Source organism: Aythya marila (assembly GCF_965140915.1).
Source record: "Aythya marila genome assembly, chromosome: 7".
NCBI classification, from domain to species: Eukaryota; Metazoa; Chordata; class Aves; order Anseriformes; family Anatidae; genus Aythya; species Aythya marila.
In genome coordinates, this window is record NC_139048.1 from 20,487,878 (window position 1) to 20,515,326 (window position 27,449).

General features: G+C 46.5%; 1 protein-coding gene across 6 annotated transcripts in view; it reads left to right on the forward strand.

Moving 5' to 3' along the window:
• The first annotated feature begins 452 nt into the window (after positions 1-452).
• LOC309880417 (tolloid-like protein 2) overlaps positions 453-27,449 on the forward strand; it is a 118,616-nt gene continuing 91,619 nt past the window's right edge. For all 6 annotated transcript variants that reach the window (XM_082765348.1, XM_082765347.1, XM_082765351.1 and 3 more), the window contains exon 1: positions 453-666. In XM_082765348.1, the coding sequence (XP_082621474.1) occupies positions 516-666 (151 nt within the window). In that variant the 5' untranslated portion in view covers positions 453-515. The remainder of the gene's footprint in view (positions 667-27,449) is intronic.

Below are 27,449 nucleotides of genomic sequence, written 5' to 3' on the forward strand. Positions count from 1 at the left end.
TGCGGTTTCACTGAGGGAAGGAGGGGGCTGGACGCATCTCCTGCTGCTTCGTCCTGCCTTCCCTCGAGCCTTCACACCTCTTCCTCAGAGAAAACGCCTCGACTTTAAAGCCGTGCCGCGGGACTTCGCCTAACCCTTCCTTCGGACGAGGCGCTCCTCAGCCCGCGGGCAGCCGCCTTTCCCCACACCACCCTGAGGCTCTGAGGGGCGGCCGTTGGGGGGCGCGGCGCAGCGCGGGCTGCCTGAGGGGAGCCCCCCGGGGACCCTCCCGCCCCGGGGGGCGTACGGGGTGGGCGGGGCGTCCGTGCCGGGCGCGGGCGCGATTGGCTGGCGGCGCTTGAGTGACGGCGGCGGGGGCCAGCCGGGACGGGGCCGGGCGGTGGCCCCCCCCGCTCCCCGCCCGCCCGCGGCAGAGCGGCCGGCGGCGGCGGGCCGGCCGGCAGGGGCGGGCACGGGGGTGCTGGCGCCGTGCAGTGCCCGCAGCCCGGGCAGCCGCGCCGTGCCGTGCCGCCGCCATGGGCCGCGGGGCAGCCCCGCTCCGCCGCCTGCTGCTGTCGCTTCTCCTTCTGCCCGCCCCGGGGCCGGCCGGCCGGGGGGCAGCGCTGTCCGCCCGGCACCCGGAGCCGCCGGAGGAGCCGGCGGAGTACCGGGACCCCTGCAAAGCCGGTAGGCGAGCTGGGACGGGACGGGGCGGGACGGGGCTGGTCCGGCAGGTGGCTCCGCCGCCGGGCACCTCGCCGGGACTCCCTTCTGGTTCCCCCGGAGCTCCCCTCGCCGCTCGCAGCTTTCCCGGGCGGGGTAACTCGTGTTGTCGGGTTTTCCCTCTGTGCCTCGCTGCTTCCCCGCCAGGGAGCTGGGCACCGGCCCCTCTCCGCTCACGCTCTGCTCGCAGATAACTTGGTGCGCAGCCCCGCTGTCCGTGCCCTGGGAAGGAGTTTCTTTGTGTGCGGTGCTCCCGGTCTCTCTGCAGAGTCGGGACTTGGCCCCCCGATGCTCCCCCGGCTTTTCCTTAGCGTTACCTGCCGATCGCTCCGCTGTTAGCAGCCATCCCCCACCTGTGTGCGGGGTGCTTGTGGCTGGATCTGGTCACACGCTCGAGCTCTGTCCAGGCAGCACCCATCGGAGCCCCTCTGTGCACTGCGAATCGTGCGGCTGGTCTGCCTTACAAGCGGTACATCTTATCCCCAAATTCATCTCAGCCCTCTTCTCTCCAGCGTTGCTTGCACAAAACGTTCCGTGACCAGCAAATTATTCGTGATTTGATGCGTTTATATTTTTATTCATGCTTTCGCTGTCTTTGTGTATACTTCTGAAGTGGTGATGAACTCACCTCTCCCTTCCAGTGGAGCTAGGCGCTAGTGCCATGGCTGTGGTGCAGACCTGGGGAGCTGAAGGTGCGTGTCTTTGGTCTTCCCATCTGAAACAGTCTTATCTGCTCCTTCTGCTCAAAAGTGTGGCATCGTTTGCAGTCTACCTCATTTGCTCTTGGGACTGCTCAGTATCGCTGCCAGCTTGCCTCGAGGTGTGTTAGGTCAGGTATGCAGAGGATGGGGAATGCTCCTTTAAGGACCGTATAGAGAGCCTTTACTTTAATTAACTCACCTGCATCGTACAGTGAACCTGTAGCAGAAACAGGAAAAAAAAATCCAACCTGCCGTTGCTCCGAGACCCATTCTTTCTCCTGCAGTTCCCCCATCTTCCAGGCTCTCCACCTGTCACTGCTGCACATACACAGAGGAGAGCCCGGACCACCACCAGCAGCCTCCCTTCATTGTACATCCTCACTTCTCTCGTGGTTGGCAAATAAATATTTTTGTGTGTTATTCCTGTCAATTCAATTCAGTCTGGATGAATTGCAGAAACTAGCTTTATATTCTGACTTATCAGTGTTTGTCTCTAATACTTTTCCAATGTCTTTCCAACAGAAAGAAAGGAGTGAACAAGACCTCTGGAGGTCACAGTTCTTTTCTTGAGCCAAGACCAGACTGGTGTTTGCAGCAGTGCTGGCAAATGTCTGTGGATGCTCCCAGGCAGCCAAGTCCAGCACAATTTTGGCTTTCCTATTGTCTAACCTGAGGCTCCAATACTGTGTTTTAAGTCTGGCTTTCTCACCCAATCTGTATGGGTGTGATTGACAGTACTGTGCCTTCTGCTTTGCTGCAGCCCTTTTAACCTGTGAGCACTGTTTGTTCCTGTGTTTCTCATGTCTCAGTTGTCTTTTCTGTAGACTGTGTGACTGGCTCTTTCAGTCTGTCCTGACAGGCTGTGTGTTATGGCTCTCTAATACAGTTTCTCTCCATGTGAGCTGTCTCAGCCCAAACTGAAGTGCAGAGCACTTAGGCTGCAAGACCTTCCTTACATGCCATGTACCTGTCTCTGTACACTGAATGGCTCTGGTTTTTGAAGTCAGCTCAAAACTAAAGCAAGCAGGACTTTTACTACATGGACTTGTTAGACACTGCCTTTCTTCCTCCCCCTGCTTTGCATTCACATTCTTCATCTTCCAGTTTTAGACCATTAACAGACCCAAGCATGGGTTCTATGCTGAAAACATCATCCCAAAGGGTTAGTCCAGCCAGTTAATGAGAGAAGAGATGCACTTCTGTAAATGAGGTGAGGTGAAGACACCTCTAATGGAGTCAGCCCTCCAGGATGGGCTATGTAGGTGCAGTTGTCTAATGATTACACAGGAAGTCTTTGAGCTCTGTTCCTGCTATGCCATAGCAGTGAGTAGTCTCCTTAACTTCCTGGTGCCTGAGTTTCTCCATCGGTGAGACAATGTCAATATTTATCTAGAAGAATGACCTGCAAGAGGACAATGATTGCAGACCCTGCTGTGGACAGCTCATATGCCAGATACTTTGTGAAGGCAACTTTTTGATGGTCTTTGGATACAGAGCTGGCACTGTGAAACTTGCAGAGACACTTTCCAGTGTCAGTAGTCACAGCCTCCTGTGTACAGTCCTGTGGCTGCAGATTGTATGCAGACTCAGCCCATTGCAAAGACAAGCTGCTACTCCACTTACATGTTTTCCAGAGCTGTTAAAACTATAGTGCTTTACTTCTCTTTTGCTGCAGGCTAGTGGCTGTGACCCAGAGGCTGTGATGGATTCAGATCTGGCAGGTTAAGAAGTGAAAGCTTGCCAGTTCCTCACCCCTGCAGCTCATGCCCTGAGGTTGAGTGCAGACTGTTGATGGTTCATCAACTAGACTGTGAGTGAAAAGCCTGGCACACGCTCCCCTCTGTTGCACTAGCTAAGGATGTAATAATCTCCAACAGCCAGGCAGGACAGATTGCACAGTGTGCTAACCTCGGGAATCACTGCAGCTACTGAGCTGCTAATATAAACCTGTCCAGTTACCAGGACTCATTTGATGTGTCATAACTCCACTGCTGCTCAGCCTCAAACTCCAGCCACCCAAGTTTTCCTTTTCATAATCTGTGGCTGCTTTCCTGCCTTTTTCATAGGGTAGGAGGAGAGGGCAAAGTGTCTGAACAAATGGTAAAGGGGGAATTGAGGTAGGGCTGTACAGTTGGTTGGGGTTGCCAGGGGAGATGACAGTGCTTACTCTGCTTTGTGGGTTTTGCTGAGTGTTGTGTTGTGTCACTGGGGCTTTTCAAGGGGAAGGGTACAAAGATTCCTGCCCAGATCCTTTCTGTAGATGGAAAAATGTCATAAGCCTGATGCGTGCTTAGGATCTGCTGCTCAGAGGGTCCAGCTCATGGATCACGGAGTCACTGCTTGCCATGCTCTTGAGCAGGCAGAGCCTGGCGTAGGGAGGCAGCAAAACATGAAGATGGCACCAGAAAAGTGAGTTTGTCCCTAGGGTGTTGCAGAGTGTTGGGGATGTGAGCTTGGAAGGAAGGAACAGAGGCAATAAGTGTGAAGGGTCTCTGGAGAACTTGGCAGTAATTCTGTCTTCTCTATTTCTTTATCAGTTGAAAAGTTGTTAGAAAAGCAATTGCAATTTGTCAGTGATAGAGCAGCTTTTCCTACTAAACTGTTGCCCCCTCAAGAGTGGATGCTAGTTTGCCTGGTCACAGGATACCACTATTAAGCGTCTCTTCCTGCTCCACCTGCTGATTTGATCCACTGGATTCTGAAAGTCCCACATCAGAGGTCTTAAGCCTTGACTGAGTTCTGCTCAGAGTGAATTTCTCAGAGGGAGATGTAAATTGTACTTTGCTTTCATTCTGTTCCTCCTAGCTCTCCTCTGTAAAGGCACAGTGCCTTTTGTTCTGGAGGCAGTGAATTTCATTTGAGTTGTGGTATAAACATCTGAAGTCACATGCAGACATTTCTGTGGGAAGCTGAGGAATTTGCTGTTAAGAACTGAAAGCCCTGGGGGGCTAATCAAATGGGAAAGGGGAGGGGGGACTCTGTGAAGTCCAGGTTTCATGAATATTGCTCGGGTTTTGAGTGCAATGCAGATGCTGTTTTCTGTGTTGGAGCTTGGATCCATCACATTAGCAGGGAAACTTGAAAGCTCTTTGCAGGCTACCTGGTGGATCCAGCCCACTCCCCCTGGGACCCTGCAGGTCCTCGAGTGACAGAAGTGAGCGTAAGCCTGACTCTCGATCAGGGCTTTCCTGCGTTCTTGCAAGATGTTCCTTTTTGGTTTTGGCAGCGATGTGAACACTGGCAGAGCATTTGCTAACCTGCTGTTTGCTTGGGAATCCCAGATTCCCATGGAGCAATCTCATTTACATCTTCCTGATTTTCCCATGAAGCTTTGAAGCCTCTGAGCTGGCGTGGAAAGCCCAGTGCTGCGGTGCAGGTACTGGTGTCTCTGGCTCTGAATCTTAGAAGGTGGTGGTGGGAGTTGATGACTTACCCAAGGGCAGTCAACAAGTCAAGGTGGCAGGGCTGGCAGCTGAATACAGGTCTTCTGGCATTTGAAGCCACACGGGCTTCTGAAAAATAGTTTCTATCCTTCTTCCTTTTTTTGACATCAGTACTGACACGTGTGCTTTGAAGTGTGAGAGAGAAGAGAACCCAGCCTGTGGATTCCTTGATGCTGATGCAGAAATTTACAGAGGAAGCAGCAAGCTGTCACAAGCAATCATTCCCCCTTCTGTTTCTTTCTTCAGCAGGTCACAGGAAGGGTTAAAACCCCAAGGAGGAAGTTGAGTGAGTCTTTTTGGGTGGTCTGGGAAAGAATGAGAGAATAGGCTATTCAGTCTTTAATTTACCTGCTTTGGGGAGGTGACAGCAGTTAAAGAATGGGAAAACAGGTGGGTGAAGACTACTGTGGGCACTCGGTGTTTATATGTGTTCAGTGAGATGCCTGTTTGCTGTTGGGGAGGCTCCACTTCGCAGTGGGGTAGAGCTGTGCAGAAACTTCCTCCTTAAAGGGGAGTTTTATGGTAGCTTCTGTTATAATCATAGCCAAGCACAAGCTGATGGCTGAGGCTTAAAGTAAAAATAACCACTAACCATTTTCTTGCAGCTTGAAGTTCCCAGGTAGAGAATCCATTGGTGTGGGGAATTTGAGAGCAAAACCTTATGATCACTGGGCAAAGAAACGCTTGAAATCTGGGTTTGGAGTCTTCCCACCATTTAGCTGTCTCCTCAGTGTCTGAAAAAAATCACGCTTGATCTTTGATACTTCTTGGGATTATGTTGGATCTGCTTGTCCTGCATGAGATTTAACACTTAGTGCTCTACCTACACCTCAAGATTTAGCAATGGACAGGACAAGGGATGGGCAAACATAGCATGTAGGACTTTTATTTCCAAAAGGAAGGCTGGTAGAGTGGGGAAGAAATGTTTGGAGTTGTCATGGATGTTTTTCTACAAAGAACTTGTAGAGCTTTTATTGAACATTGCAGTCTTAGTGCAGTTCACAGGTGTATGCCCTTGACTGTAACCTGTGCAGGTTTGATCAATGAGGACAGCTCATTCCTCAGGTGTTCCATAAAATGAGTAGTCATAAAGCCCCAGCCAAAGGAATTTAGAAACTATGCTGCATATCTTCCAGGCTTCAAAAGTCCACAAAGCTCTCTTAACTCCCTTCCAGAAGCAGTTGCTTCTCTCCTTTCCATCTCAGGGGTTGTGAGATGTTTTCTGCCTCAGTCTGTGTTTGTGGGGTACCCTCTCCTTTCCCCTGTCCCAGCAGCAACTCAAGCCATTTTTCCTCTTATCTGTAGGTTCTTACATCTTTGCTCACCTTCACAGCAGCCCTGTGCTATGGTGTGCTTTTACCTGTTGCGTTGCACTTAATGAACTTGTTCTGTGGAAAAGGCCATTTGCTTTGGTATGTGGGCTGCTTTGCCAGGCTCCTGTTTCCCACAGAGTCCAGAGAGAAATGATTGGCCTGACACCTGTCTGTACCAGGACCAGACCTGTCTGTACCGAAGTGATGGTGCTGGGACTGGGAAGAACACTGACCTGATGGGGGGTCTGTATGCTGTTTTTGGAGACAGGCAAACTTAGAAGGAAGGAGGCACCTCTGACAGTGAATGACCTCGTTGTCCTGGATCGTGAGTATTGCAGGTATGAACCTGCAACAAAACTGCTTTCACCTGGTGATGAAATGTGCTTTCACGACTCAGAAAGGATGGATGACTGAGTAGAAACTGTTTGTTGTTTTGATTCAGCTACTCAGGTTTTCTGCTTTTTATCCCCTTTGTTGTAGCTGTGCTCCCTGAAAACGCTGATCTCAACTGGTGGGTATACTTTGATGTTCAGATCCCTACTTCCTGAACAGGAAGGGTCTCTGTCAATAGAAACTGCTTAAATGTGCAAAGAGGCCTTTGATTAAACAACTATCAATGATTGATTGCTCTTTCTCAGCCAGTTTGTGTCAGCCCAGCTTGGAATGGAGAAAAATGTTTAACTGTGAGTTATGAAGGAAGCCCACACTAAACCCCAGCCACTGGTAAATCACCCTCTGGTTTGACTAATGCAGATTGTCAAAGACCAGCAGCTGCTGTTGGTTCGTGAATCAGCTCAGCTTTAGACCCAAACAGAAATTCATGCCCTCTCGAGGCATTCACGCAAATGTCAGCACCCGAACAACACAGCATCTGTTTCACCTCCCCATCCACAAACTCCAGACTATTTCCAGAGAAAAACATACCAGAATTTCATAACCATAAAACAGAAATCCAAGTCCACGGAGTATTTCATCTCTTTCTGTTCAGAATTAGTGTTGGAGTACTGTTGAGTCCCTTTGTCTCCATATCATAAACTGATTGATGCATCCTGGACATTGCTGAGAATTACTTTTCTCCAGTTCTCATGTCATAGCAGTGGGTGTTGCCAGTTTCCCATGCCTCATCAGCACAACTATGAATTTAGTTAACATTGCCTGCAAAAACGGTGTTTTCTAATCAACAGTGTTTTAATTTGCTTAGAACTTCACCAAAATTATATGGTTTGGTTAGCATTTTTCACACAGAATTTCAGGTCAGACCTGCTGGGGGTTGTTTGTTCCTTGCAGAGAACAGGATTTGGAGGAGACTTATTTACAGACTCTGCCCTGCCTTCCACAAGCATTGTCTGTACGTAACAGAAGGGGCTCTCCCTGCTCCAGTGGGAGATGGGTGCTGTGGAAGGGCAGGACTGTCTGCACTGGTGTGTGTGTTGGCAGGATGCTGTGCGATGAAGGTATTTGTTCCTTACGGCTTTGGTTTTGCTTTAAAATTCTCCAGGTTTCAAAATAGTTAGATGAACTAGGCTGCCAGAATTAAGTCTACTTTGGAGCTTGTAGTGTAGCTCCTTGGGCAAGAAGGGAGACCTAAATGGAACTCTGCAATGAAACTCTGGAACTCTGTGCCTATTCTGAGACTGCACCAAATATGGGTAACAAAGGGGACTTCTGGCTGCATTGCCCATGTCTCTGTTGCAGAAGATGGGTAGTGCACAGAAAAGGAGGCAACTGCTGCAGGAAAACCTTGGGTAGCTGCATGACAAAGGAATTTGAGCTGTGCTGCTGGACCCCAGACTGAAGCAGCAGTGGGTAAATGATCCTGCCAGGCCAAGGAGCTGGCAGGCAGTGGGGAAACCTAATATAGTGATCTGCAAGTTAGGGGACCTTGGAAAGGATGGAAATCATGCACCTGCATTTCCCTTACTGAGTATCTTGGGCTTAAGTGGGACTGTTCCTCAGGTGGCCCATTGTAAGTAGCTCAAGCTAGATACAGGCAGAGGAGTGATAAGACAGCAGGGGTCTGCAGTTCCTTAATGGAGCCTCTTTGTAGGGCTCCTGGAAATAGAAATTGTAGCTCCAAGTTATATGCACCTGGCTGTGGAGTATCAATGCATTTGATACTCTAGAGCTCTAATTTAGGCTTCTGTGGCCACCAGATCTTGTATGCTGCTGTTATCCACACACTTCTGTGTTGGTTTATCTGCTGCCTGTGTATTCCTGACAAGAGAAAGGCACGGCTCTTTCACTACAAGTGAATTTTGAGAAGTTTTGGCTGCTGGGCCAAGAGCTTTCTGAGTTATTTGCACAGTGCGAGTTCTCCTGTGGGCTTTTTTTTTTTTTTTTTTTTGTGGTTCCATTGCAGTTACTCTGATTAGAGGCCTATAGTCCACTTTGTTTTGTCCGGCTGACCTGGAAAAGCAGAGGTGCTCCAGTTCTTGGGTGTCACTCTTGGGCGGAGCTGGGGTGGCCTGTTGGGCTGCTTTTGCAGTGGAAGAGAAGCCTGTTATTTGCTATACTGCTGATGTTGGAAGTGTATTTTGCTCAGTGACACTCTGAGCTGCAGCTGGCCCTTGTATTAAGATGCTGATGTGCTGTGCAGTTGAACGCTGCCTGGATTTAATCTCTAACCTTTGATTGTTCTTGAAAGCATGTTCTAGGGATTGCATTCCCACCCACACTGCTCCTGTGACCCTTTCCATTTCCTGGGTGCCTAAGTACAGAACAGAAAAGATTCATTAACCTGGCAAGTAACCTCTTTTTATGGGGGAAGTGATTTTCTGTCACGCTCTGTTAGATCCTATTGATTTCTGTTTTTCCCCTCTTTGGCCTCTTCTGCCATATATTCTCTTCTTTGTCATGCTTCAGTTAGGAGGTGATATGTGATATTCTGTGTTGTGTTTTTGTTTCCTGGGCAGAGAGCTGGGATCTCCTAAGGCCATTGCTGAAGTTCTGCCTTTTCTTGGAAAGCTTTTCTGTTAAGGTGAACTGCTGTTTAGTAATGGGACGTTGACACTAGGATTAAAACCTGGCTGCTGTCTTTTTTCTTGACAGCAAAGAGCACTTTATATCCTTTTGCTCTCTTCATACATTGTGTAATTATTAATCTCCTGGCGAAGGTGTAACGTGTTTGCTGTGGGGTTTGCAGCTATGTGTGAAATAGGGACCCTCAAATGTACTGCGCCTGCTCTTCTTGTCTTCCTAGGCAGTGCTGACTGCTGCGTCCTGAGGCTGTGCCTGTGCACTTTACAGCTACGTCTCTGGACCCAAGAGGGTCCAGAGTCGTGAGCACAAGTGGCACGCGGTGCTGTGCTTGGCCATGCGCTTGCAATCTCTTGTCTCACCTGCAGGCTGGAGGAGGACGTGGGGATGCCTTCCTGTGTCCCAGGAAGAACAGGACATTCTGTGCAGAATTTCACAAAAAGGTTGTGGAAAATGTTTTCTTCCTGGCAAGTTCCACTTTTCCTGTGTACGACTAATGCAGCTATTTCAAATATAAAGTATTACAGAGGTAAATGCTAAATATATGCTCTCTGGGCAGGTTACCTCAGCTTTGAGAAGGCTGCTGCTATTTACTGATGTATTTGACTTCTAGACAGAGCCTTTCTGTGGTTTGAGGCAGACTCATAGATATTTCAGTAAGTAACTAGTTGGAGAAATAGTTTCCCTTCCAAAAATACACTTTCACTTTTCATATTAATTTATTAGCTTTAGCAGTTCTTGCTAAATTCCTCTTTTTTACGTCTGAATAATTTATGGTAGCCCCATATAGAAGTATTGCAACTCAAGTGTCAAAAACTTAAAATCTAGGGGAACATTGTTGTTTCCTTTAGGTGTTTGTTTTATTACAAGAAGCTGTATTGTGAAGAAATGGTTGGCCTTTATGCTGTCCTCCTGCTGCTGCTCAGGTTCAGCCGATCAGAATTAGGAACTCTGTCCAAAGAGAAAGAAAACTCACTACAGCAAGGCTTGTCACTTAGGTTGTGCTAAAGGAAGATGCATGAAGAACAGTTCCTATTAATATCCAAATCTTAGTCTGTACTTTCCTTAAAATAGCCAATTAAAAGTAGGCTAATACTGGCTATTTTGGAGGACAGTTCTCTGTGGTACAAGAAAGTATTTTATTGGAGATCAGCCTTGCATGTGGTAATGGCAAAAGACATCTGTCAGCCAAGAATATTTCTTCGGTGTAAAATGTGATACAGGATTTGATTCACAGGAGCATTTTTGACTAAAATTCCCCAAATTGCTGTGTGACTGATGTTTCTGAATTGTATTTGAGAGTCTGGCAAGGTAGCCATGGATATTTTATATATATGTGTGTGTGTGTGTGGAAAAGGGCTGCCTTTGGAGGAGAAGAAAGTATGTGGAGTTGGAAGGTCTCGTAGCAAAACGGGGAAAGCTGGCAATGTTGTTGTCAGCAGAAGGCACCATCAAGGGAGCAGCTGATGGCTAGGGAGGTTTGGGACTCTAAAAGATGCTTGGGAGGGATACTTGCTATCCCTTGTGAGTGCTGGAGCGGAGCTGGGTGAGCAGTCCCTGCAGGACTGTTTCCAGAATGCCCTTTCAATCACTATGGAGGCTCAAGGGATTGTGATTAGGGGTGTTCAGGTCTGTCCTGCATGAGGAGTGGAGCTCTGCTCTGTGATGCTGCTGTGTGATGCAGGCAACCGCTAAGTCCTCGAGGGCTGGCCTGAGGGTGCTGTTCCCTCTGGAGACAGAAATTTCGGAGTCAGCCATGTCCTGGAGAGACTGGAGATGAAGGATGGGGTTGTGTTGCAGGTGGTTCTTCTCCCAATCTTCTGCTGCCGCTGAGGCAGGGAGGGTGACAGATAAACCAGAAGTCTGGTGCCGTTTGGTGTTCTTGTTACTCATTATCAAAAACCTGCCAGCAACCTCCTTTGCACTGACACAAGCCAAGGTCCTGGCTTTGTCTCCATCCCCCTGCCTTACCCTGCGTTTTGCTAACATGCATGAATGCAAAGTCCTGAAATTTAGGTTCATGGTTCCAAAGTTCATGGTCTTGAGAATAAACAAAAAACTATTGTGGTGGCTGCGAGCTGGGTACCCCATTAACCCAGAATCATGAATATTTATTACATTGGATTACAAAAGAACATAGAGACTATATTGTATTTCCTATAACTTTATTTCCATGGCATCTTTTCGTGGCGGGTCACTTTAATGTAAGCTTTGCTTATTTAGTTGCACACTTTAAGCCGATTAACTTTTTACTAATAAAATGTGTGTTGACTCCCTTTGTCCCAGCTCCTGTTTGTTTGTACCTACACTCCTGTGACAAAGAGTCACAGAGAACTGCTTTAAGCTTTGGCTAAATCCCCCTGCTGGAAGCTTTGAGTGAGCTGAATGTGTCTGGGGGTTATTTCAGCCTTGTATTTTCTCTCTTGGCCTGTCACTGCCTGGAAGTTGGGCCTTGCAAAGCGAAATCTTCTGAACACCTCCTTCATTTCTGAAGCCATTTGTGCTGCTACGGGGTTTGGCAAGAATGATCCAGCCTGTTACTGTCACTCTCTGAGCTGGGTCAGAATAAAAGTGGGGAGGAATTGGAGAAACTTTCCAGACATGAAGACTGATCTGTGGTTCTGTATGTTTGCTAGTTTTCTGGCTGGAAACTGTGGAATAACCACATTATTCCTTCTTTGCTTGCATTCCTCGCCCTGCCATTCAGTGCCCAGCATATCCTATGTTCTACTGTGGGATGTTCCCAGAGAGATGACTACATCATATCTTTTTATAAAAGGTGCTCGATGAAAATTCCATGCCCAGCCTTTTTAATAGCGTAAAATACTCATCCTTTGCTATTGCAAGAAAATCTTTTCTTTAACGATTCCACACTCAGTGGCTATTGAAATCGAGAGGATGTGTTCAGGGGAGTAGTAGCCATGCTCCACACCCCATGGAAGTTGTTTAGTACATCCCTGCAGCAGATTTTCCAGGTGAGTATTGGACCATTCAGGTAGTTTTGAATGTGCTCATTATCTCGCATACAATGGAGAGGGTATGCCTGGAGTCATTTCTTCCCCATTGCCTGTGCTCTCCAGGGAAGTGTCTAACGAACTGTGGTGGGTGGCAATGGAAGGAAGGATGGTGTAGGAATCCGGAGGGAATGTACTCACTCGCTCACCACTGCAGTATCTGGGCATCTTCTTGTACTAGGAGTTTGAAGCTTTTGTTATCTCATTAGATTTTTTTTTGTTTATTGAGTTTTGTAGCTTGAGGCATGGTTTCAAAAAGTACCTTCAGTTCATGATGGCAAGGGTTTCAGGGAAGGACATCCTGCCTTTGCTGCTGACCTCCTGAGAGAACAATTAGTTTGTATCATGGCCTAACTCTGCTCTTGCTGGGGGACTCCCAGTACCTCTGAAGGAGCAGAGGTGGGAAGTGCTTGCGGGTGATGTGGTGTGAAGCTGTCTGGGTGATAAACAAGTGGTTCTTCACCTAGTCTCAGCTAAGGTTAATATAGAAGTACAGGTGTGTACCATGCAGGGAGGCACTGGCATTTGGTAGATTAAAAGTTGTGTTGGTGATGGAGCTGCAGAGGAATAACTGACAGGAGCGGAGTGGGAGATCTGGTACTTGCTACTGGGTTGTTAGAATAGTCAGTAGCTGGAAAGCTTTTTTTTTAATGGGGGCTGCCTTTCTGGAATCTGCTTGCTTTCTGTTTTGTGCTGATGTGGAACTGGCACTGGGATCCTGCTCCCCGAGGGGGTAAGCTGGGAGCAGCGTGTGTGTTTCCATGAGGAGATGGATCCGTGGACGGGGAGGTGGCTGGGACTAGGTACCTATCCCTGCTCATCCTTTCAGCTAACTTAGTAGATGATAACATGGGGCTGTCCAGTGGGGCTGGTGACTGTCTTCTGCAGATATCCAGGAGTGCCCCTGACAAGGTCTCACTTACAGCTGTGGGAAGCTGGAACCAGTTTTTAGTTTGCAGTTCTTTGGGCTGGATTTTTTCCTGACATTGGTCTGCTTGGGAATGGGAATTGTTTTTAGAGCCTGAGCCAACAAATGGCTTCACTGCCTCAGAACAAGGCTAATGCAGAGAGACCTTGCTGGCAGTATTAAATTCTGGCAGCTGTCTTGTGGCAGCTCTGGGCCCTCTCCCCTTTGCCCTCTGCTTTTGTCAAACTGCAACCTCCCACTTCAAAGCCAGGCACACTCCTGACACAAGACTGTTTGCTATCCAGAGGGCACAAGCATCTTAGAAGGGGAAGAAGTTGTCTTCATTGTGAAGACATTTTATTAAGGCTGGAAAATGTGAAAACTGAAGTTTCTTTTGCACATCCAATCCAGCCCTGTTTATGTGTAGTGATAGTCACTAGTTATATGATTGCATTACGCTGCCTCTGGAACTGATCCAGCTCTGGGGTGAAGCAGACTGGTGAAGACTGGGATCCTTTCTCTTCTTTTGCAGAGCTGGGGATGTGCACAGTGAGCAAGGATGAAAAAGCTTCTGTCTTTTAGACAGCTGAGTGGTACCATGGCAGTGCATGCTGATGCTATGCATCAGTGTTCCTACATGCTCTTAAGTGAGCTGTGGCACCAGGCTTTGCAAGGATTCTTACCACCTTTGTGCTTTTCTGGGTGTTTGACATGGGAACATATGGGTTATTTGCTGAAGTGCTTGCTACCACAAGGGAGGAAGCTGAGCTCTGACACGGAAAGGACTGTGCTAATGTACGGGACTCAGCCGGAGTCTTTCAGAGAGGGTTGGCCAGCACAAGTGGTTACGGTGTCCATTTGGGGTTGTGTATTTAATGTAACCTTGTGAATAACAATGCATCCTTCAAATTACTTATTGTAATAAGTAGTCATCCTGACTCTTGATATCTGTTGTGATGTGATACAGTGTGGTTTGTCATGATGGGCCTTTAAATGGCCAACAACTTCCACCTGAGATCCTTCTGGCTTCAGAGCCTTTGATTCCAGTCTGGGTCTGGAATGATGAACAATGATATTTGGTATGAATTCCACCTTGCCTTTTCAGGTGGCCATGAGCTGATTTTCCTTCTGTACAGAATCTCCAGTGTACTCATTTCCATTCCTGAGAAGACTTGTGTTTTCTGCAGTAATATTCCCAAAAGCTACATCTTACTGTGATGAGACAGACTGTAATGGACAACCTGGGTATGTTCCTATCACTCTCTGAGGGCAGCCTTCTATTACTATAGCTTCACAATTTCATGTGCTCCAGGCTCCCTGCAGAGTTCAGGGCATGAAGTTTCTCCCGTAACTTGGACCCCAGGAAAGAGCCTGAACCGAAGACCCCACACTACTAGTGGAGAAAGCAGAGGTGGCTGCCACTGGCATGCTGAATTGCACAGCGTTTTCATTCATTCCATCTGTTTAACGGGATTACATGAGGAGTGGCTTCTGCCTCCAGGCACTTAGTGCCTATGGAAATCTGCAGCTGTCTGGATCAGTTATGTGCAAATCTGATGCCTCTCCTTTATGCAAAGGAATTTATGAATTACGGAAACCATGTGAATCAGTCGCATGAGTAATTTTTTATTTGCTGCACTGTATGTCAGATTTGAGGGAGACTTTGTTAACCATGTCTCGTCCCTGACAGCTTCCCCAAAAAGGGAGGAGATGCTTCAGTACGGCCACTAGGTGTAGGAGTAGGATAGCTTTGGTGAATGTGAATCTCCTTGCCTTGGACAATGGGAAAAAGCCCATTGTGCACGTGAACTGTGGTTGCTTGGTCTGCCTGCCCTTCCGTAGCATGACTCACTTGTGAAGTGACAAGGACTTGAAATCCTTTAGCCTCAGGAGGGAAGGTAGCTAGTACCCGAGTGCCACCCAACAGCAGATGGTCTGTCTTGTGTATGAAGCACTGGACTGAGGAGCTGGGACATCCATCTCTGCTTTGGCTTCTGTGAGGAAAAAATGCTTTGCTTTTTCAGGACATCTTGAGAAATATATCTTTGGAGGACTTTTTGGGACATCTGTTTGAGGCCTAATTCAGCAAGCTTTGTCTAAAGAAATAAGGCAGATTTTACTGTGCAGGGATTATTGCAGTGGATGCAGGTTGTGCATTGCACTTTCTTAGGGTACAAGTACATGCCATTATTGACAGGCAAAATACTGGCATCTATTTCCCTTTCCCCTTTGAATTGTTAAATCATTTTAGTAGCCTCCCCTGCGTTTTCAAACAGATATTTATTGTCTAGTTCCCTGACCAGATCTACATGTATTTTTAGGAGAGCAGTGAAAGTCCTGAGTGAAGTCCTTACCTATCTGCTCAGTCTGCCTGTCCACCCAACTACAGACTTAGTTTGGACGTGGTCTAGCTGGAACATGACAAATGACCTGCTGCCAGGATGGATCTGAGCAGGAAGCCACAGCGGGTGCAATGAAAGTGAGATCCTAATTTCAGATGTACAGCAAGATGTTGAAACATAAAATTCTAGCTTACACGGAGTCTCAGAGCCTCATTTATGCTTCAGGGAACTGTAACAGCTACAGCCTAGCACCCAGTGGTAATGCCTGGATGAGGGCTGGGCAGAAAACACGCCTGTCCCACGAGTAACTACTTTGGAACCAGGAGCACTGTGCTTGCACTGTGCGAATTGATAGACCTTCTTCGCCTGCTTAGGTGTTCATTACAGGTCTTCTCCAAAGTCTGCTGGCTCCAGGTCTGTAAAAGCGTGTTGCTGCAGTGGTGGATCCCGGTAGGAGGCAGCATTTAGAGCAGTCAGCAGCACTGGACTGCGATAGGCACTGGAGAAGCCCAGGCACACCGGGGAACAAAGGAGCTGTTGCTCAGAGCTGCGTGATAAAACCTTTCTCTGTGGAAGCCAGACAATCTACCCATTTATTTGTGAGTGGCATTCGGTCACAGTTTTTTGGCAACATATGGAAACTGTTTAAATTAGTTGTATGAGCCATACGTGAAACAGATGCATATTCTTGAGCAGGCTTTTGTCATTCATGCTTGAGCGAGTGAAGGGTGCAGCTGGCTTGCTTGTGGAGTGGGGAGCATGTCCTCACCCGCATGTAGTTAAGTGCTGGGAGTGAAACAGAGAACCAGACGTTGAGAATGACCAACTTCTCACAGGGATCTACTATGTAAATAAGATGGATAGATGTAATAGCACTTGATCCTTCACTACCTTCCTGATGGCTCACTGCTGGCGCAGGATCAGTTGTGTGAACGGAAGGCTGTATGGTCCATGGTTGTCCCGCTCGTGTCCTCCACCTGTACGCTGGTTTATCAACAGAATAGTTTAAAGCTTGGAGGTTTGATCAGAGCATAATTCTCTGCCTTTATGAGCCTACTATCTGAGTAATTAGAGGGCTACAAGACCTTGTTGAAGAAAGCAGAACATTGTGATTGCTGTGGCTTTTGAATATGCATCCTAAGAGAAATTTCGTGTGGGGAGAAACTGCACCCAAACTGATCCCTCTGTAACTGGACCTGTGACAGCCTCTGAACTCGTGGAGCTCTGTACACAGGAAGGATTGTGTTGCTGCACAGCCCTGTGGTGTCTATGGCTGGAACAATAAAAATGGCTTTGAATTGTAAGATTGACTTTACGTGTGCCAACTGTTAAGGAATTGACTAAGGTGGGAGCTGCTGAGACTGCAGTGATGGTTGTTGTGGGCGTTTGCGTGGCTGAGTTTAACTGTAGGTCAGCAACACTGGAAGACAAGAATGGGAGAGTTTATGGCATGGGGTTCACCAGTGGGCAAAGAAACAGTAAAAGAGCTCTGGGATGAGTGCTGCTAGGGCTGACTGAAAAGGAAGTAGGTTTTGGGGCATCAGCAGGAACCATCCTGGCCAAAGGAAGGCCGTGGCAGGATGTGAATCACTCCTAGAATGGCACCACTGATTTTGTGTGCCATGTGGGGATGTTGGTACAGTAAAACATCAATTCGTGGGTGTGCTGCTGACAGTCTTGTAATGCTTGCCATCACAAAGTAGACTTGATGAGGGCTGAGCTGGGCTGGGTGACTAGATCCCTTCCCACATGTATGTCTAAAGGTACAAATCCAGAGAGGTGTTTGAACAGGCTGCTGACAATGCTTATGAGTGGCAGAAGGGGAAGTAAGAGATCCTGTTTATTAAACATTAAAAGACAATCACCATTTTTTTTCTGAATTGATTATAGGAGTTTAAAACATGCAGGGAATTACCAGAGAGGTCTGAGGTGTTTTAGGGGGCTCTAGTTGTCTCCCTGAACCTAGTGTCCCTCACAACAGCCGGTACTCCGGGCTGTAACACACTGAGCTAGCAGTGTGGTTCAAGTCTGGAGCATCACTACATCCTGTAGGATTCTTCCATCTGTGAAAAACCTGTTTGGATTATGTGGCGGTGCAGGCCAGGTTTCTGTGGTCAAGGTGAGTTATTTGGCAAATGCCTGTTTCTAGATGAATTGGTGGTGTGGAGCACAAAGAAAACTTCCATGTGTTGTAATCTCCTCTGGGAGCTCAGCCTGGGACCAGAATGGATGTGCTGTAGAAAAGTGCCCAGATTTCACTGCAGCACAGGTAGTAAAATGTAGAAACAACTTGTTTTTAAACTTAACAGGTGAGCCAAACATCTGTTTAACATCTTCTCTGTGACAAATGCTGATAGTTTGGCTTGTGGGTAAACCAGGGTGAAACATTTCTTGTGTTTTGACCTCTCCTTTTTTGGTTTTGTTCATGTTTCTTTGAGTTGTTTTTGCCAGTGTTGAGACTTATCTGGGAGCATCCTCGTCACATGCATTATTCTAGTAATGTTTTGCATACTGTAGGGGGTGGAGCGCTTCATTTTCAAGGTTATTTTTAACCCCCAAATACTTGTCTTGAAGCCACTCCAGGATGGTAGCTTGATTTTTCACAAGGAACTGCTGTGCTCTGCTGCCAGGGTGAGTGATTTCCACTCTTCCTGCTTGGGGTGCTGCTATAATTTTCCATGCATAGTATCTCCCTCTGGAGAGTGTTTGTACAGTTTGATTTTAAAGGGAAGAGGGGAAAGGAGGTAACATCTGCTGGGCTCCTTTTGTGGATTTTTTTTTGTCTTTTGCCCTTTAACAATGCAGTGCAAATGCCACGTTTCACACTGCATCTCAGCTCAGCATGTGCCTGAGACAGTGCTGGTGCCTTTTGTGACCAACCTGCTTCATTAGTTTCTCTCCTAAACTTGTGGTGCTTGGTGTTTTGCTGGGTTAAGCCACAAGACAATCACCTGTTTCCCCTGTTGTGAAAACCTCTTGGTTTTCCTTGGCACTGTGATTTCACAGCTTTCAAGAGTCCCAGTGCTGTGGGGTTGCTGAGCCTTTTATTGCCTGCAGTGAGCTCAGTGGTCTCTGATGGTTCTTGCTGGTTTGCAGAGCAGGAATGTGACATCTGCCCGTTTCCTGAGGTCTCATACAAGGATGGATTATTTATTTATTTATTTTTGTTTGTTTTTGTTTTCATCTTTTCTGCTGGGACACCCATGCCTGGTTTAGGGCACAAACTTCAGTATAGTCTGGGGGTGTTTTGGGGTACATGCCTTGCCCCCACGATGCCATTCAGTGCTGCAGCCATTCTGGCTGCTAATCTCATTCTGATCTTTTCATTGTTGTGTTTTTGGCAATCAAAATTCCCCACCCAGGCCTGAGAATTTAACATCAGCACATTTGCATGACTGATCAGATTTGTCTCGCTTCTATGACGACATTGTTTCTATGGAAAATTAATGGATTCTCACGTTGTATTTTTAATGGCTGAAACCACCCCCCTGCCACCCTTCCATCCCCGAGCTCAGAGGGGAAATCTGTAAACAGCTCAAATTAGCTTTCCTCCATAAATGGTTCCCATTTCTTTCCTGCTTGCTGTCCATTTCTTTGCGTTCTTCCAACAGTGCTGCAACACTCCTCTCCTGGTGTTGGTAGATAAGGAACGATGAGTAAAAATGAGCCTGTGTTTGCTTTCCTTGTCTGGCCCTTGAATAGATGTGATCTATCATGGACTATCCCCTTTCATCCAGCACTGTGATTTTAAATTGTTAGCCTGCCCTGAGGTTTGCTCCAAGCAGGCTTAAGCTTTTGCCTTCCTTTTTTTCAGGATGTTACTAAGCTAATGGTTCTGTTCCTGTTCATTTCTTCAATGAACTAATTTCTTCTACGTGGGGGCATTTGGTAGTATATTTCCTGCATGTCTGCTTAGGATCACCTATTCCCCTGCTGCATTGCTTGGGGCTCCACGTGGGTGGAAACACTGAGGTTTGGATACCTAGTGTGTCAGGGAAAAGCGCCAGTTTTTGGCAAGAAAGCTGCCACCTGAAGGAAGAACACCCCTCCCCAAATGTTGCAGTTAAATAAGCCGTAATGGTTCACTTTGCTTTGTGGTCATTACTGGTGAAATGTCTTTAATGGCTGAAAGTGCTTAGTTACTGAACCTGTCCAAGTCAAACTTGGGATTGCAGCAGTTTTAATTTTAAATTTTCTTCTGCATCTCTAAGGTTGCTATTCCTCAACTTCATTTCAAGGAATATATCCAGGACAATTCCCATGAGTCAGAAACACCTGAGTCAGAAACTGCTGGCACCCAATCCCTACATGTATGCCTGCCCTTAGGTGATGGTGGAGATGAGTCCACGAGGCTTAACTACATGTATATGCCCTGTTCCTGCCTCCTCCAGGGAGCTCAAGGGCATCCTTTGTGGCATCCCACCTTAGACAGACCTCACAAGGTGGAGGGGAAGGGCCTGTTGAAAAGAGCTTGTTCTGTTGAGCAATGCTGGACTGCAGCAGACTGTCCTTTTCCTGTCTAACCCAAACTTGGATTGTGGACTAGAGTATGCTTGCCGCTAAGGGTCCTGCTTTCAGTCCTACAAGCCCAAGGTGGGGTGGTGTCTCTTTTTAAAGGTAGGTGGAGCTATTGGGGAGCTCATCTGAACTTGGTATTCCTACCTTCCACTTTTATGTTGGTGTCTGGAGTAGTAGCCCAGCCTGGTACCTCAGGCAGGAGGTTGTGTTTGCAAGTGGAATGGGCTTTGCCATAGCACTTTGGGAATTAAGATGTGCTGCTACTGGAAATGTATGGGGAGGAAAATTGCTTAGCTACTGGGGACAACTTTTTTGCCAGTTTGGGAAGTAAAAATGCTGGAGATATGGAGATAAGGTGGTTGATTTGAATCTTTGCAGTGCGGGGAGGAAAGGGGCAAGAGAGAATCTGCTCTGGGCTGGCAGAGGCTGGGCTGAAGCACCCGACTGCAAAGTGTTACATTTCTGGATGTGATTGTTGCTTGGGGCTTTGGATTATATTAGCATGGAAAAAAAAAGCCTCCAAGTGAAGGGCCACAAATCATATCTGGGCCTATAGGGAGGGAAAGAAGACTATAAAACAGGAAATCAATTTAATACTCAGTGGGTGTTTGCAGCGTGCTCACCCTTCCTTCAAATTGCCAAAGGAAGGATTAATTAAAGTTATATTGAGCAGCAAAAATGATGGAGGGTGTGAGATGGGGCTTGTGTGGTATGGCTTTCTCCATAGCTAATTGACAAAGGCACGCTTGGATTTCATTACCCAGAACCTTGCCATCTCCAGCTCTTAAAGGGCAGCTGATGTGGTGCCGCATTTGCTGTGTTTCCAAGCCAGCCTTGCTGCCTTGCAGGGTGAGCTAATGAGGAACATTTCATATGCACTTGGGGACGGTGAAGTAGAGATGGAGGGAAAAGGTGCTGCCTCTATCAAGTAGAGTATCTTTGTTGCTGTGCTGTTTATGGGGCCTATCATTTAGGATCTGACCACAAAATGCTTTTTTCTGCTGGTGGTTTTGGTTCCTGGCTCCCACTTCCTCTGTGGTTGAGAGCTGTGTGCACCGCAAGGTGTAGGTGTTGGCAGGGGATGGTGGTGGCTGGAGCCTACTTCTCTTGTCTCTGTCTGCTGACTTTTAGTTAGTTAGCATAATTTTTGAACAGGGCGTGACAAAGCCATAAGAGACCAAAACTGCTTTCTGAAACAGAGAGGGAAGAGTGTACGGCTTCCCTTTCACTGCTAGCATGATCCAGTTGCTGTGGTGTGTCCCTTTATTTTAATGAAATACTGCAATTGATCAATGCTAACTCCCTGAGAGGTTTTTCCTGCTCTTGCACTCTGCTTATTGGGACAACTGCCTGTTACTTTCTCTCTGCCTTTCTGGATTAGGCTTTGGAGACACCAGGGTTTTGCATTCATGGAGTTTCAGAAGGAACCAACTCCTGTAAACCGAAATGCAGCCCAAGCTGCCAGCTCCTACCTATCAGTGACTATAACATTTTCTCTTGAATATTCCCATTGAGATCTTAATTTGGTTTCATGCCAACACTTGCCTTGAACTGGGCTGGTTACAAAGCTTCCTGTTCTTGTCCTGAAAAGTAGTAGTGCCATTCTTCTCTAGGGGTGTCTAAACAAGTTGTGGTGTAAGAAGGAGTTTCTACATACTGAGCTGTTATAAGGGGAAGGCTCTGCTATCTGCCCAGTAGGTCTGCCAATCCTGGAAGCCTGTTTTCTCTGTTGATTTCTGTCATAAATTACTGAATGTGATCACTAGTGCAGGCTGAGGCTTTAGATTAATTGGATGCAGCAGCTCTAGCCCGTATTGGCAACTTGTGTGCCATGGCCATGCCCAAGCTCTGCTTGTTGTGCATTACGGCTGTGATGGCTGATAGCACCTGGCTGTGAGATGCTGCAGAAAATAACTTCTTTGTTTAAAAAAATATGTTTATGTTTAATGGTCTCTTGAAGCAAGGCCAGCACAAGGTGTTCCTAAAACCAAATGTAATTGACTACACAAAGAAGATGAAAAAGTGATTGCAGCTTACTGTAAGTATTGGGTATGGCACTTCTTATACCAGCTGGGACAGAAGAAACAATGGCTTAGTTAGTTAAATTACATGAAGTTGACAAATCATGGGGGATTTTTCCCCCCTTGCCTCCCCCTGTCCTCCCTTTTTCCTCTGCACAGTCAACTAGAGGAGCAAGCAGAGTGCAAGAATGGTATTAAGGTCACATAGCTCAATTTTCTTTGCATGGAAACGTGAGGGGTTAAGCCAGACCCTTGGGGTTTGCATACTGCATTACAAGGAAGTAGCATCCTGAAACCTGTAAGTTCTGTGAAATATTAGGCAATGAACATTCTCCTGCAGTACTCTTTTATGAAGAGGTGGGTGTTTAACCATTTAAGAGCCCATAGAGGGAGCTGCTTTGCTGTTTGTGGCACAGATTTTCTGTTCTGTGTTCACTTATGGTCTCCTGTGTTGCTCACTGTACCAAGAATGGATTCATAGATCTCTGGGCAGAAGCAAGTGCCATGTAGATGTGCAAAATATATAGACCTTGAGAGAGGAAGCAGCCAGCAGCAGGAGAGTTATGATTATTACAAGGAAAAGATCTTTCTCCTAACCTAATTTTGGCAAGCAGTACAATTCATGCCATTGAATTTTTCAGTTCTATGTTAAAATAATGTATCATTTAGCCAAGAGAGAGTATGTATCGTTCCTTAAAGCATGTATTTATGTAGGATCACATATATGCTTTCAGCCTTGGACAAATTCAAGCCAAAAGTATTTGATCATTATAGCATCATTGCCTTCCAGGAAAGGAAATCCATGAATTGGAATTTCTGGCCTCATTCTGTCTCCTGCAGATAACTTCCCAAGAGAGGGTGCTGTGGAAACACTGCACGTGATAATTCAGGCAGTTCAAATTTCTGCGAAAGTCTGAGCAGGGCTTCAGACTCTGATTCCCAGGATGTTTTGATGTTCTTGAAGTATTTGCGGTAATTTAGAAGTGGAACATGTTCTTAGTCACTCTTCCACAAACTGTGTCTCTGAAATGAAATGTGATCCCTGGGCAGGGGAACTTCTGCTTACTGGAAAGTGAATTGTTGAGTCTCTGTTGCTGAGGAACCATGCTCGTGCCAGACAGCAGCTCTGGCTCTAGACACCCTTGTTGTGTGGACTAGTTTACAGCCAGAGCTTTCGGGTCAGTTTATCCCTAAAGCTAGCCAATGGGAAATTTCTGATCATTCCTACTGAGTAGAAACAAGCTGATGCAGATAAAAGCATAACAGCTGAATGTAGTGGTCTTGATGCTTTTCTAGTAACCGTTGCTGTTGCTTGTTTCTCATCCTTTGACAATTTCCAAAGCCATCCTTCGGCTTTGGAAATAGGTCTGGCCCTATTTCCAAAGTCTGTGTTTAGGATCTTTTTCCCTTTTCTTTCACTGGTTTCTGCCTTATTTTGAGGCATTGCTCTTCTCTCTGACACAGTTGTTACTTTGCCCAAAGGAATGTGTTTTTTTCTTTTTTAAGGTATGAATCTTTCTTAGCATGTCAGAATACTTTTCTACTGGTTCCTGGGTCAGCACATAGTGCAGCAGCAGCAGACCGATCTTCCTGCACGTCAGCGTGCAAAGAGAAAGAAATATGGATGTGCTGGAAACTCACTTTGATCTGTTGATTTACTTACTTATTGCTAGACTGCAGAGTGTTAGCCCTAATGAAAGCATGGCCAGCCCTGAAAATTTAATTTCCCAGTACTCAGACCTGTCAGGCTGGAAGTCAGCAAATGCTTATAAGTAACTTGTTTTTGCCAGTGAACCAATAATCATAGTGTGCCAGGAGATGACCCTCGTTATTTCCTACCTGTGTGTGCATGTACCCAGCACTCCTTGCCTGTAGCTCTTGTTGCTGAGGTGGGACACTGGCTTTCCCTGGTACTATTCTACTAAGGTTCAATCACGTTTGGAACAACAGGAGGGAAACAGGTCTGTGCAGGGACAAATATTGCCCCTTTGAAATACATGTGGGGTTGATCTTGGGGGGTGAGGGGTGTTAAGAGCACATCCTTTGGTTGCGGTGTGAGCCGCAAGCAGCTGGTGTAGCTCATGACTTGGGTGACGCAGTCGAGTCTGCTGCTTGGGCTGCCTGACACTTGCATCTGTTGATGGCCACAAAATTGGAAATGCCAGGATTAATTGTGCAAACACATCTTCTTTGGATGTTTTGCACTGACACACACATACTCAAGTAGTCATGAAGCGTTCCTTCTTGTGAATCCAGGTTTCATTCACACACAGTGCTTGTGGACACGAGCAGAAACTGAGTTTGAGTCATGAGCATTGCTGAAACAAGCGTGAGGCATCTGTTTGGGTTCACGTAGCTATTTGTTTTCTGTGCTCATTGCTATGCTGCACTGTAGGAAATCTGCTGGGCAAGAGTAAAGTCCTTCCAGCAAAAAAGCTGCACTGGAATAACTGCGATGAAGTCTGTCAGCACGAGCTGTGCCAGATGGCTGCAAGTTCGGACTAGGCCCTTGGGCTGATGGCATACGTGAGCTTAACATGCCTCTGTCCCCACAGAAAGAAGATTTCTTTGACTCAACTCATAGGGCATAGTTCTCAGTTGAGGTTCAGATCCCATTCAGCATCTAAAACTTGCCATTTCTTAATACAGCTTCCGTCAGTGAGCCTGTATCCGAGATGCAGTGGGATGGGGGGAGTTTTCTTGGCAGGCAGAGTATGCCCGTTTCCAAGGCCTTGTTCTCTGTGAATGTCACAGCTGTTCCTGATGGGTGCTTCAAAGAAAATTCCTGTGGTCTCCCGTGGTGTCCAGAGGCCAACTGCTTTGTAGATCCCTGTCATCAGGGTAAATCTGCAGGCTATGCTGATCCATTGGTGCTGGAATGGGGTCTTCCTACAGGGGGTCATTGCAGGCACATGGGTGAAAGTTTTTCTTCTAGTCATGGTTGGTGGCTGGAGATCAGTTCAAACACAGACACGGGATGATGTTTCTCAAGCATGGAGTTAAATTATTCTGACAACTCAAGTGGCTTTCATATACTTGTGTAAACTTGGAGCTGGCATTGGTTGGGGCTAAGGATAGCTGTCCCTAGGTATTTTTCTCGAAGTCTTAGAGACCAGTCTGCTTTTAACAAATTGTAACATTGCATTTTGTTTTGATGTTTATTTTTGGGAACAATGTTATTTAAATTTATGGTTGAATAATACCAGAAGCTTTTCTTTTGTATTTTTTTTCTACTTGCTGCTTTTGGAAAAAAGAAAAATAGAAAGGAAAGGAATTTCATTAAAAGGCCCGGATGAAGCACAGTTTCATGGAAAATGAATATTTTAAACTGTTGTGAACATTTTTGTATTGAATTCTCATAAGATACATCAAAATTATTTTTTCCCCTGAATTCCAAGTCTGACTCAAAACTAGGGAAAGGAGAAAGTGAAGGAAGTGGGAGAAAGAAATTGCTTGGGGGCATTGTGAGAAGAAATAGGTCAGGGAAGAGAGTTAAAGATATTAGAAGGAAGATGCTTTGTACAGTCACATTGCTCTGAAGTCAGAAAATGCCAAGAGTCCTCCAGACGTGTTATTGTGGAAAATGGGCTGCGAAGACATTGCTGGGTTCATACTCTGCCTGTGTGTGAAGCACAAGCAGAAGCTGTTCGGCCTTTCCTCTGAGCAGAAAGAGGTGTTTTCCTTCCAGGTGCCACGGTGCCTCTGTGGTTAGGACACAATGCAAATGCCAGTGTGTGGGTATTCAGTATGTTCTCCTGGGGGAAAATGTACTGAAAATGAAGTCAATTTACGAGACCGCTTTTTTTGTGGATGGTAGATTTATCTGCCAGATATGGTCATACTTCCCCTTTGCCCCAACAGACACGTGCTCTCCAGTTGCATATGCTCAAAGGTTAAACGTTCTGGGTAGTTGGTGCTGACTACTAGTCCAGCATGGAAGCAAACTCTGTCATATTGGCTGCATCAGCATCAGTAAGAGCTGCTCTGTTCTTACTATCCAGCACGATTAATGCTTCATCTTAAACAAAAGCTGGCATGCTATTGCACTGAGTGTTAAGAGTTTGCACCTGGCTGTACACTGCAGAGATTCCTGCCAAGAGAAATACTGGTTTCCAAGTTTGTTATTCCGCTGTTTGGAGATTTTAATTTTTTGTTTGTTTTTGTTTTCTCTTTTGGAAATCCTCCCACATTAAATTAAAAAGGAGACATTGATAAAGGAAATCAGAAGGGATGCTTTGAGAGATTTCATTTGGCAGCAGTCTCTGAACTTGTGACCCTTTAAAATAAAATAACGGGCTTTCCTGTGGGACAGCTCCCTCCAGGGTGGAAGCAAGCATCTTTCAGGCTTGCCTGCCTTTAGGAAGGAGCCTTTGAGAGGAGAAGTTGCAGTGCAGCATTCCCAGCCAGGACTTCCAGTAAGGAAAGTTGTTCAGCTGGCTTGAGACTGTGATAAATCATGGTTCCCCTTGAGCATGCTGGGACTACAGAGAGCTGGAAATAAATGCTAGGGAAATTCAGCTTTTGTTGTGGGCCATCTTTCAGGATGATGTATGGCTTTGTAACAGAAAGAGAATCCTTTGGTGGGGTTGGGAGAAAACTGCTGCCTTGTATTGGGAAGGAAAATGTAACAATTCCTTTGCGTAAATCCTTGCTGCAGCTTTGCCTTGAAAACTGTGTTTTGGCGTGGACTACCTGATCCTGAAAAATTCTGTGGTGGAAATTAGGCTGGGGATGAAATTATGCTGTTGGCTTGTATTAAGGTAGGAATGATACCTGGCTGGCCAGTATAATAGTGATCTAGTTGGCCAGTATAAATGTGGCTGGGGAAGGAACTGGATGACATGGGATGCTGTTTGCATCTCTGCCCCTTGACTCCGCATTATCCTGAGCAAGTCATTTCTCCGTATGGATAAAATGTCTTCAAATTGCAGTCACAGGAATGTTGTGTCCCTGTTTCTTTCACTGGTCATTGTCAATCAGCCTGCCTCATGGCCACACTGGTTGGCACACTCTTGGTTAGCTGGTGGTGAGCTGACAGTATTTTAGGTTCTTCTCTGTTCTGTGGGAGGACTTGGGTTGCCAAGGCATTGGGGAGAGCCTGAGCTGTGTGTTTGCGTAGGCTCTGTCCTCATTATAACTGATGCCAGTTAGCACGTAGGCTTGCCTGCACTGACTATGGCCTCTTCTGGAGCTTTTGCTGTATTAACTCTCTGAGTTAACTCTTTAAAATTAATTTGCCAGAGATCCAACTGCTGATTTCTGATATACAGACAAACGCCCAAATTTCAATTGATCCTGGCAGTAAAAGTGAAATGACAAGTAAAGCTCATTGGTTTCTCAGACCTAACATACTTTGCTGCTGCTAGCATAGCAATGGGACATTTTTTTTCCCCAGGAGTGTAAAAGTTGTGTTGTTTGACAAGAAAAGAAAGTGTTTCCATCCCATTCACTGTTGAGACGACTCAGCATTGCCACTTGTCTGATGTCCTGAGTTCTCTTGAGCTGTACTAGA